This window comes from Chlamydotis macqueenii, chromosome 6, assembly GCF_036417535.1.
Source record: "Chlamydotis macqueenii isolate bChlMac1 chromosome 6, bChlMac1.mat, whole genome shotgun sequence".
In the NCBI taxonomy this organism is placed as follows: Eukaryota; Metazoa; Chordata; class Aves; order Otidiformes; family Otididae; genus Chlamydotis; species Chlamydotis macqueenii.
In genome coordinates, this window is record NC_141561.1 from 34212880 (window position 1) to 34225248 (window position 12369).

The 12369-nt window shown below is 44.5% G+C and overlaps 1 protein-coding gene across 4 annotated transcripts in view; it reads right to left on the reverse strand.

Annotated features, from left to right (window-relative positions):
* The window catches only part of MFSD6 (major facilitator superfamily domain containing 6), a 28712-nt gene extending 17843 nt beyond the window's left edge, over positions 1–10869 (reverse strand). For all 4 annotated transcript variants that reach the window (XM_086751146.1, XM_086751148.1, XM_086751147.1 and 1 more), the window contains exons 1-2: positions 10734–10869; positions 831–2430 (exon numbers count right to left, since the gene is read on the reverse strand). In XM_086751146.1, the coding sequence (XP_086607272.1) occupies positions 831–2377 (1547 nt within the window). In that variant the 5' untranslated portion in view covers positions 2378–2430; positions 10734–10869. The remainder of the gene's footprint in view (positions 1–830; positions 2431–10733) is intronic.
* Between the last annotated feature and the right edge of the window lie 1500 nt (positions 10870–12369).

A 12369-nucleotide genomic window follows, 5' to 3' on the forward strand; every position in this document is an offset into this window, starting at 1 on the left:
CCCGAGTAAATATAAAAACCAAACCTTTACGACTTCAGTAACTCAAATTCCTCCCTATTGTTGCTCCCCTGAGTAAAGAGATTTAGAATATGCAGAAATTAAGTCAATTGTGAATTCAGAGGAAAACAATGTTTACCAATATGCCAGAAGTGATCAGTTTCACTTTCACAAAGCAAGAACTACAGGAGAAGCCTGCACAGCCACCTCACTTCAGCAGCTAACACACGCAGTTGCAACTAAAGGAACTGCACTGGTAAGTGACACTACCAGGCTGCAACCTCATTCTGCCAACACCCAGGGTCTGATTACAAGGGCATGTGCGCAGGAGATGCTCACCTTGCATCTTCACCTCCTCCCCTCTCAGCATGCAAGTGACACTTCTGGAGGCTACTGCGGGGGCAAAGAACGGCCCCGCAAGGAGAAGCAGGCTAAAGTAGGTTTCCAGAATGCTGCTACTCATCAGGGGGAAAAAAAAGTAAAATTAATGGTATTTATACGTCAAAACAGACAATCCTTGAGTGGGTGGCAGTTTGTAAAGACCTCTAACAGAGCTCTGCATCAGTGAACTAGGATATCTTCTGGAACTGTCTGCAAAAGGTTACGGTGCCAGGCATAATGCACACACCATTAAAACGCAAAGGAAGCATTTCAGAGCATCTTCAACTCCTAAAATAGTAGTAAAAAAACTCCATCAGACAAGCTGTGTAACTAAGCAGGACTCAGAATTTTAAAATAAAAGGATTAACTTGAATTTAACTTTGTAACACAAGGATAGGCCTGAAATTCAATGGGTTTTTTTTATAGCTCTTGAATGATTGCTAACATCTTACCTGATATGACCAACCAATTCAATCAATTTGTGGCTGAAGAAGTAGGCAGTCAGCTCCGACACGTGGCTGAGCACAGAACAAACTCCAAAGAGAGTGGTGGTGCCATTCAGGTCTTCCAAGTGCCAGTAAAGAAAGGTGAACACAAAGCCATAGCCAAACCCCATGAACCACGCCACGAAGAGCACTGAGCCGTACTGGATACTGCACAGCAGTTTTATTAGGTCCCAAAAACTGAAAGACTGTGACTGGCTCATACTGGTAGGAGTGTTATCAGAGGATTCATTATTGGAGGCATTTCTGTCTACCTGTGAGATTTCTAGCTCTTTTCTCTTATTTTCATCTTGCTTGAAGTGCGCATAGTGAAATCGAAACTGGGTGGCCACAATTAACGCCATTGTCATCAGAACACCAAAAACGATGAAAACGATCCTGTAGTTCTTGTACTCAGGAGCTTTACATCCCTGACCTTCAATGCCAACTTCTGTATGGGTATAGTCAATGCCAATTCCCACAGAGAGCATGGCCAGCCCCCAGCCGAGAGACCCCCACATGCGCTGCAATCCATACCGGTCCCTGTGTTTGCCAAGGTACTGCAGAGTTATGGTGTCCACAATAGTAACAGAGGAAGCACTGAAAAATTCTCCTATTATGACAACCAGCAGAATGAGTAGAAAAATAGCTTCTACTTCTTGTTGATCGTAAACAAGAACACCTTGGTCAGAAGGCATCGGCTTTGCGGTGACGGCAGCTGGGGTGGTACTCGGAGTCACGTTCCCTGGTGAGACTGGGCCAGGTGTGGTGTTTGTCGACATAAAATGTGTACTGTTTTCCACAACAAACTCTGCATCATTGCTCTGTGTAGGTAACAGGAATGTTATTTCAGGATTAGTTGTCCCCGTTGTTTCCAAAGTGACTGGACTGGAAGTGAGCAGGTCTCTCTTCCCACGAACTTTCGGAGACGCAGTGCTCACTGTGGTTAGCAGAGAAGACATCGAGGCATTTTGCAAAACTGTTGTTAAAAGGCTGCTTGCATTGGTGGGGTGTGCTGGGGGAAGGCCCTTTGGTACACATCTTAAGGTGGCTGGTCTAACAAATCCAATCCCCAGGTTAAATAAAACCCAGCATAAAAGCGAGAAGAGGAGGACGATCTTCCCTTTCTTGAAGCGATCTGCCACCACTCCCCAGAAGGGAGCACTGCAAAACTCAATAAAGTACCTGATGCCCACCAGAAGTCCACTCTGACTGGGTGACATACCCAGCTGCTTGTAATACACAGGCAGCAAGGGGTAGAGAGAGCCATATGCAGAGTAGAAGAAAAAATAAAAGACTTTTGAGATCAGAAGATCATTGTTTATTTTGACGCAGTGCTTTTCTAACCAGTCTAGCTCTTCATCTGGGACAGTGGTTGTCTCCGTCGAAGGGGATTCATTCTGGGGTGGCAAGTCTTGATCCTTGGAAATGCCATTGAAAGGATCAGCAAGCACGTACTTTCTCTTCTGTTCTTCTTCATCATCGGTTAAAATGGCAACCTTATCATCAGCTGCCATGGTTTACCACAAGCATCCAATATCTGGTGCACTCTCAAGGAACTAGGGCTACCCTGGAAACAAACAAAACAGAACATGGTTAAGGTACCACCCAGAACAGACCTGCAATGCCAGTCATCAAAGAGAAAGACAGCTTCTTTCTTATAAGTGACAGTTCTGAGCAATAAATGCGATACTAGGGTGGGAAAGGCCATTTGTCTAGACTGCTCGTACATGGTAGCATCAATAAAAATGTGGTTTATAACCAATTCTGTGAAGTCCTCCCAACAGCAGCTTTAATACTGTGCAATAAAACATCTTTCATGTTTAGGACTGAGAATAACTTATATATTCAAAGTTACTGTGACAATTAAGTGCAAGCACTTGCAAGTCTTCTTGCAAGTTTTCTTTTCTCCTCCAAGGCTAACTTCTTTATTTCCAGTATTCCCCACAATACCAAAGGATCACCATGATTTCATAATTAAATAATGCGGCCACATATATATCGGGGGTTTTTTTAACGATCAAAACAAATTATTATCCAAAGCCTCATGATGGCCTTCAAAAGGTTGATCAATCTCCTCCTGGAATGCGATTTTCTAAGCACTCTACAACCACAGCAGAAATTGGTGGGAGGCTTGAGCTTCTACGCTGAATGGGAAGAGAGGTGGGAATTAGGATGGGACTTTAAAATTAAAATAGGAACCCACTGGAATCAGGGAAGCAACCTCAAAGGCATCAAAGACCTGGGAGCAAAGAAATACAGGCACAGGAAACAAGTACAGACCCTACAATGACCTCTTCAAGTCAATCCTGAAATTGAAGAAAGGTGGATTGGGAGGTAACTGTACTGCAGCTGCCCACGCTTACCCTTTGCAGAAGCAAAACTGACAAGCAACACTTAAAAATAAATTCACCACTACTTAGATTCCAATTTCACCACATGTAAAAACAACAAACTATTCTAATAAGGTAGGCTAGCTAGCAGAAGCTTTCCTTTCAAGGACTAAAAAAAAAAGTTCTGCCACGAGGCTACCAGCTCAAAATCATTATATTAGGCAACTATTTTTGCTATATTAATATCTGTATATTTAACCTAGGGAGATTAGCTCATGCTCATTATAAAAGTTGAACATTTAATATATTGGTTCTGTCATCCCTTTGCTGTTTGGACTAGTGTTACTATCACACAGGAACCTTTTCAAGGACCAATATATGAAAAGAGCATTTTATTCCAGAAGAACCTGAAATTTCTCTAAGAGCAGTTGATTTATGATCGGTAATATCTTCTCTAGGAATTCGAAGTATTTTTCTGCAGCTCTGCACTTCATTCCCACTAGAAAAGCTCCACTGAAATTGCAGTCTTTCAAAACTCAACAGAAAGCACAGTATCATCGCCTTAAAATTAGTCATGCACTGATATGCCCAGTACCATTAAATTATTTAATTATAATTATTATTTAATTATAATTCAGAATTATTTAAATACAGACAACAGACTTGCAAACTGATACAAGGCTAGTAACAGAAAAGAGACTAACACAAGTATGTTAAATTGTTTCTTACTGATCCAACATACACGTAACAGCTGGCAGAACAAGCAATGGATGCTTCTGAAAACAACAGTCCATTAAAATAATCTAAACCTTGCACAGTTCAGTCATATACAAGTCTAAAAATACCATGATTCAAATCCCAAACACTCATGAGGCTTCTGTGTGTTTTTCACTTTTAAATGTCATTTCTATGGGATACTATCTCTGACGATCTCTGGTTTCACTTAGGGAGAAAAGGTTGCATAAAAATCTTGGAACCTTAAATATTCATGTATTCAAGCTGAGAGGTTAATAAAAACGATGGCAGCACATACACACAAACTTTTTTTTTTCTCCAGTTTCTTCAGAGACAATCCGATTTAAAAAAGTATTTCACATGTCAAGAGATTGGAAAAAGTCCTAATTAAGTTGATAGAACAGTCAAATGTGAAAATACGTTTTCTTCCTCTTACCTGCTACCATCAAAAGCCACATAAACTAAAAACTATGTCGTTAGCTTCTGCAATTTTCAGTTCAGTCGGCCACCTTCGCCTGACAGTTGGAAGGACTATGGGGTTTTTGCTCATATATTTGCTCATTTTTGGCTTCTATAGCCATAAAACAAGTCCTCCTAATGGGTAAATTAGATCAGTCGTCATTTGTGCATTTATTTTCTTCAAGCCTCACCTTGCTTTGACAAGAAAGACTCCAAAACTTGTGCAGTGCCCCGCTTATGTCAAGGGCACCTAACTGAGGTTTCAGTGTTGTTCCTGTGTCCTACCAAAACCAGTATATGCTCATCTGTTTACAGCAACTTGCTTACCAGCTGTATCAGAGCTTTACAGCATTTAATGTTGAAAAATCAATTTCCTCCCTGTCCTCATGACATGACAAGATAGAACTCGCATTTGAAGCACTTGGATATTAGGACAACTTCTTTGCAAGTATGAATTGAAATTACTCTGATTTAAACAACACAGCCATATTCCTTATCCTTAGATATGAGCTCTGAACCATATAAGAGATATGAAATCATCATATAAATTATACCAACGGCTTTTAGAGCAATTAGTATTCGATCTTTTTAAATTCGGTTTCCCTTCTCTAATGGAATGGGACTTCAGTTTGGTATGTCGTATGAATAGCGGGTATTTAAAAAACTGTTATACTGCTAATCTTTAAACACTTCAGTTGTTGCCTCCTCTTCCCCCCTCTACAACTTCCATCTGTCCCAGCATCCATCATCTTCTAACCCACTGTGTGCAACGATTAATCCAAAAGATCCACTCCTAGTATTTTGACTAGGACATCTTGGGTAAGAATGCTATGAAAAGTATATTTCATAATAATTTCAGTAAATATTTTCCCACTCAGAGTGTTTCATTGAATATATTAATAACACAGAATATACTCTTCAGAAATGTAACAGCATCAAGACTGGTAGGAGCCATATGGCATTCTTTAATATTTTGATCAGTAGTTTGCTTGGGAGTCAGGTTTTTGAAAGTTATTTTATTTAGCAATTTTTAAAATTCTAAAAATAAATGACTGAAAATGAGAAAACCAACAAAGAAAACCAACTCAAGAATCTACCAAAAAAAAAATCTACAGAGCTTTCCTTCTACTGACAAAGAAGCATGCCAGTCAGGGACCGAACGTGCAGCAAATCAAGCAGATGGAAAACCAGTGTGAGAAGAGACTAGTTATCTACTGGTTATTTTAACCATAGCCTAACAAATACCATATCTTCACTTTGGAAAAACTTCTTTTCTGATCCACAAGACAGTAGGACGATAGAAGACAGCACCTCCAGCAAGTTTAAGATGAACAACAGAGAACAGGGGTGAGGAAGAAGGGTTCAGAAAGTAAACAGAATGGATTTCAGTGTGAACATAAATTTTAACCTGTTTGAGGCAGAACAGAGCACGAAGTTTTGGTAGAGGCCTGCTGAATGTCATCAGTTCAGCCAGGACAAGTTGGACCAGAGGGGCTGCAGAGTGGTAACATCACTCTGAAAACAGGATTAAGTTTTGAAGCTATCGTCCCTAAACTTAGGTAAGTGCACAAACATACAACAAAGCCCTAACACGCAAATTGGAATAAACTTCTGCAAAGATCCCGAGAAAGGGAAAGGGAAGTGGCATAGCAAGCGGACAGCACAGTAGATGTACGTCACAAGAAAGCACCTTCTGTCTTCCCACGGGTTTATGTTTCCAAACCACTACAGAACTCAGAACAGGGAACCAAGTCTTTGTTCCCTCATCGCCCCCAACACGGCTACAACTGAAAAATACTTCGTTAAAATCTGAACTGCCCACTTACCCCCCAACCCATGATCCGCTCGTACGGGCCCAGGAGCGCAAGTCCCTTTCTCACAGCTGCACAGGAAGCTTGTGGCTGACCTGGCTTTCTCAGGCTGGGGGTGATTCTGCAACATCACCCATGCTCTGAGCCTGTTCACGCAACAAGTGCATGTGCTTCTTTTCAGCTGTAAAGAATGCACCTGTTAACCACAAGACTATTCTTCCTTCAAGCTTTGCACACATTGTTTTTTTTTTTAAGTACTAGAGTCTATTATTTTTTCTACGTTTCCTGATACAGATTGCTGCTGCCTAGTTTGTATCTGTTTCTCCAGCAAGTCAAAATCTACTTCAAACCTTTACATCTACTACACATCTTTCATCCAGTCATCTTCTGCAAACAGCTACAGCAACTTTCCTGCAGACTTGTACCTTTGAACAGCTATCTAAGGAACAGAGGAAAAAACATTTGTCCCAAGGAATTCAGTGCTGACAATGCAATGGTCATTTTAATGATCGCAATGAGGCTCTTTGGCAGAAAGAGACAAATATTGGTATTCTACATTTATTTCAAATACCTTCTTGGCAGTCTTGCCTTTTTTTCATGTCTTAAATCGATCCTCATTTACTCTGGGCCTCCTAATAATTAAGAGGATTTCAAGATCAGAAAGGATAAAAAGCTAATCTATTCAAGACAACCTGACATTACAAGAAGTTCCCTACAAAACAAAGGAAAATTATAATAAAGAAAATAATAATATAGTATACTAAAAACTCAGCTCTCCCCTTGGAGTCACTCTTCCCAAAACCTTTGGGGGGGAGGGACGGGACACGACACACAACACCTCAAAACACCTGCTTTGCACTGTACCTCAAAAAAAAAAAAAAAAAAAAAAAAAAAAACCAAAAAGAAAAAACCCACAACACAATCAACAGATCAGACTCGGGTAGCAAATCCCTAAAGCTCTTGGGGAAAATATCCTGGCACTTAACAGCACAAGGCATTAAATCTTCAGTTGCAGACCAACAGACAGATCTGGGGTGAAGGTGTACTGCTGTTCTTAAATAAAGTTTAGTTCAGCACAAATATTCCATTCACTGGGCTGTGAGAATTAAAGTATAATTAAAACACACAAAGCAGAACCTCAAAATGAGGATTTGGATGTATACTGAATGTAAAAAAAAAAAAACAAAAACACCCCACAAGACAGTTCATCAGAAGACAGTGCAAGTGATCAAGAGTAGCTTAACCCATTAAATACCCAGTAAAATCACTGTAGAAGATGTATATTTATACAGTCTCAGAAAACAGACTCTAAGAGTAAAATTTCAAAACAGAAATCATTAATTAAACCTCTCAAGCAGCATGCAGCTGTAAGAACAGAGAAGACCAGCTTGCTGTTTGCATTGTGTGGATAAATCAAAGCCAGCCAACAGGGCATCACATCTGATTTTACTTCTTTCAGACTTTCACTGACTAGCAAAAACTAACTTTGTAGCCAACAGATGAAATTCAACATGATGTTTTAATACAAACATTTTTAAATCTGCTAATAGAAAACATGTTTCTTGACTAAACCTTTAAGTCACTAATTACCGTTTGATTCAGAAGAGGTCTGTGCTACAGAAGTAGAGTTAAAAACTATTCATCTTCCAAAGAAAGCTCACCTCGCTCATCCCCTGCCTGGTGAAACTGCCACAATGAGTGCACCCATCGTGTTGCTCATGCACACTACCTCCTCCTCAGCCCCTGTGTCTCATTCATCTAAACTACAAAACCTTTGGATCAAAGGCTTTCTGCTACAGTATCTGTGCAGTATCTCTTAGAATTAAGCCTGGCATCCAGCAGCCCTAAAAGGCATCGCTGTAATAAACATGAATAATAGACCATGTTTTCCATTTCCAAGCAAATTTCACCCCTAAGGAACACTCTGGTGCTGTCACCTGCATTCATGCCAAAAAGGAGGAGCATGTTATGCAAACAACTTACATCATGACAGAAGAGTGTAGAGACTTCATTTACTCTTGCATCACGTTCCCAAAACTCTCCCAGGTAGGCCACAAGCTGTCTCCTGCCAAGCCATGCAGATGCAGGCTGACCCATCTGCCCCACATCGCCATCCCCTACTCTCTAAAGGCAAGGAGTCCCCAGCATGACACCTCACTCAGAATTTATAAAATCAGGAATAAATCGCTTTTAGTAAATTAACTCAGTGCTGGAAAATATATTTGTTTCAAGTCTGAAGCGAGACATTAGTGTTGTAATATTAACCACCATAATCAGGTTTTCCATGAAGTGAAACCACCTTGTTCTATAACACTTAACTCTTAAAATTGCTTTATTTTGTGTTGCTTGGCATGCACTTACTTAATGTGTCGGTCTATAGGTTTTTTTGACTTCATTCAATATGCATATAAAACCCCACAGACTTTGACACGTTTAGTCAATTAGTTTGAGAGACTACAGAATGTCTGAAGTGCGTCAAGATCAGGTTTATAATAGGCTTAATGCACTTTATAATAGGTCTGAAGTTGCTAAGTTGATACAATAGTGCTAGTATTAACATTAAAGAAGACAGGAACACTATCAGATCCTCATCTGTGAAAGAAAAACCATTAAACACCCATCTTAGCACTCCTGCTTTCCAACCATGTTTTCCCTTTCATATGTGCAAATCACGATGTCCTAGTAGACTCTATTTTTTAATCGGCTTATTTTCAGTCAGTATTAGATACCAATTTTTTTAACCGGTTTTTAATTTTCCAACTATATATCTACACTTCCAAGGTTTACACTTCGTTAATCACAGTAAATAATAACTGTGCCTTCAACTACGGACCAGGCAAGTGCCCAGAGTCATAGCCGAATTACTCAGCAAGCACAGCAGCTTCCAGCGCTGGGGAGGGATGCAGGCACCCAGCTGCAGCACCCAGTCCGGCAGCGGCAGGAGCAGTGGTCTGTTTCAAAACAGAGAGGCCTGCCAGGCAGTGCCCAGCCTCGGGGACCAGCCGCCACCGCTGTGGCTGGATCACGTCACCGGTTCACATGCTTCTGCGCTGCTATATAAACTCGGGCCCATTGTGCTGTGGCTGAAGATCAAGATGAATTTTAAGTTGCGTTTAAGTCATGCCCTAGCACCAGCAACATTAGTGATCAACCACAGCTTCCTCACATCATCACATTTTGCTCTCATATTCTCACTCCACCTGTTCATTTTTTTTTTTTTTTAAACTTGCTTAGGATTTTTACCAGGTTTATGACTGCTATCACAAACACTATCCTTTAGAAGAGGATTGTTCTCTTTTCCCCTGTTCCCCAGGTGGGTAGTCAGAGAACACAAACAATAAAATAAATGTCACTTTTGTCCACTATTTACATCTAGGGAAACAAATACAAAAAAATAACCCGGCCAGAAAATGAGCACTTTATAATCTCTTTCCTTGGACATTACTAAATACAGCAGACAACTAGACCCCATATATCTTGGTAACCTAATAATGATTTGGGCGAGTTTTTACTGAAATACTTCAGTGTTATGTTCAGACAGCCTCTCTCCTCTCCCTTAAACTCCAAGTTTATCACTCTTCAACACTGCATTTTCCATCAACACAACATTTACAAAGAGCCTGCTGTTAAAACTTCAGAGCTGCTGACCAAACAAGGGTTTTAAATTCCATCTAGCTTAGGATACAACAGACATCCACAACATCTATGGTACTTCCAGCACCGATTTCTTAAACGAGCATCTATTCCTGTGCTTGTTTTGATAAACAGAGGAGCAACTGACAACCTGCTTACTAAGAGATATCCTGTTTTAAGGATTTCGGGGTTCCGAAAGCGAGTGACAGCCACGCACGCCCCCAGGCCTGGAGGCTGGCAGCAGGGACAGACACGGGGTTGCCTGTGCGGGAGCTCCTGCGGGACAGGGCCCCGCCAGCCGCCACCCCCGGGGACCTCGGCGCTGTCATTTGCCGGTGGTCTCCCGGGAGGGCTCGGTGGCACGTACGGTGCTGGTTACGGTCCAGCCACAGGGCCGAGCTTCTGGAGACGAGGGCCGGCATCCTAAGGAGGTCATCGCTCAGCCACCACGAGCGTCTGGGGACCCCAGGGAGCGCGCAGCCCGCCGCCCCGGCTCAGCCAGGAGGCACCTCCGAGAGGGACAGGCAGCACCGGGCAGCCGTTAAGGGGGGGGGGGGGGGGGGGAAGGCTGAGGCGAAGGCCCAGCGGCAGCATCCCGGGCAGCTGCGGGGACACGGCCCGCCGCCTCCGCTGGGGAGGGAGCCGGTGCCGGCTCCGAGCTCGGGGGGGGGGGGGGGGGGGGCGGGCACGGCCTCACCGGCCCGGCTCCCCGCGGCAGCGGTGCAGCACAGCCGGTCCCTCGGGCGCCTCCCCCGCGGCGACCCCCTGGTGGGTACCTGCCGGCCCGCGGCCGGGCCCGCAGCGCGGGCAGGGGAAGCGGCGGCACCGCGCCGGGCGGCCTACCGCGGGCCTGCCTGCCTGCCTCCCGGGCCCCCGCGCACCGCGGGGCCGCGCTGACTCACCTCGCCCGGGGGCGGCTCCAGGGGGGCGCTCAGCCAGCAGCATCGCAGCCCCCTCCCGCCGCCGCCTCCTCCTCCTGCCGCCACGGCTGCTGCGGGCGGCGGCTCCGCGCACCCTCGCCCGCCACCCCCCGGCCGGGCCGCGCCGCCGCGGCGGGGAGGGAGGGACGGAGCCACCGCCCCCCCCCCGCGCCCGGTCCCGCCTCCGCGCCCAGCTGCGCGGCCCGGCCGGCAGGCGGGAACGCCGCGTAGGGCGCTGTAGGGCATCGGCTGGCCGTTTGGTTTTTTGGGGAGGATTCGTGGACCCTGAACAACCCAATAACTTAACGTTCACAGCGCTTCCTGCTCCTCCCGAGCTCCAGACACGTACAGCAGCATGAAGGATTACATTATTACCTGTAGCGCCTTCCGCAGCCACTGGCACCATCCCGTCAGTAACAGTGCTTCTAGAATTATGTACAAATAAAATTACATAAATGCTTGAAACAGCAACAATATACACTCCCCCACACACCCCACAGTAATGACTGAGGCAGAAGAGCAGAGGCAGGGAGGAGAGCTTCCCCGCACCGCTGAGCCGTGCGGCGCTATGAGGGTGTTAGGCTAAAGAAGGGGAATGACCCAGACAGAAAGTGAAAGGCCAGCCTGAGATTTGGGGTGTTTATCAGCCCTGAACGGCACAGGAGGCAGTGGAGTTGTTTGAGGATTACGCTGAAGCGCTCCACGACGGCGTGCTGTACGCGGGAGCTCAGGCTGGGCCGCAGTCCAGCGGGGCCAACAACGGGAGCAGCTGCACGGGCCATCCCTCTCAGCGGCACAGCACAGGCGCTTCTGCCCAGGGCAGCGACCAGGCTGCAGGCAGCGTCAACTGGGACAGCACAGGGCAAATGCATCACTGCTGGCATCTTCTTACTCATACTGCCCTTTTCTGAGGGAGGATCCCCCATTCATCAAGGGAAAGAAAAATTGCATTTTTTTTGTCTAAGGGAAGAAATTGAGAGAAAACTACAAGTTTGCATGCTTGAGGCAGATGGAGACAAACAGGGGCACCACATGTGTTTGACCCACTTAATTTGAGTCCTCAGCGGAGTGAAAGTGACATGCGGAAGGCAATGCTCTCTCAAGGTCATTCCCCTGCCATGCTAACCTACCGATGGGCTGCGATCTTTGTATGCAGATACGAAGGCGATTGAGGACATAGTCTGATTAAAAGCTTGCCTACTCCTACAGTAAGGGCCTCTCCTGAAGGAGGCGGGAGACAAAAGCTGAATTCCATAGGAAGATGACCTGGGGCAGGAGAAGGCTTGTTTGTCATCTGTCTCTGAAAGGATTTTTCAAGACTCCTTGTGTCTGAGAATTGCCCCCACGGCTAATTAACCACAGAGAGAAAGGATGTCTGAGGAGACCAGGAGCACAGGCCTCCTGTGATCTTGCAGACTTGGAGACTGACAACTATCGGCTCATCGAGTGGGGTTTTTACTACAAAATATTACTGGAATAAACCAGATGTCAGCTCCAACTAAAATTATTTAATCTTGATGGAGACTTTTTGGCAAGTTATTACAAATGCTTTTAGGAAGAACATGAATTTCAAATAATTTCTAGCCATTGTTTGTGAACTGAAAAGAGAAAGCTGATC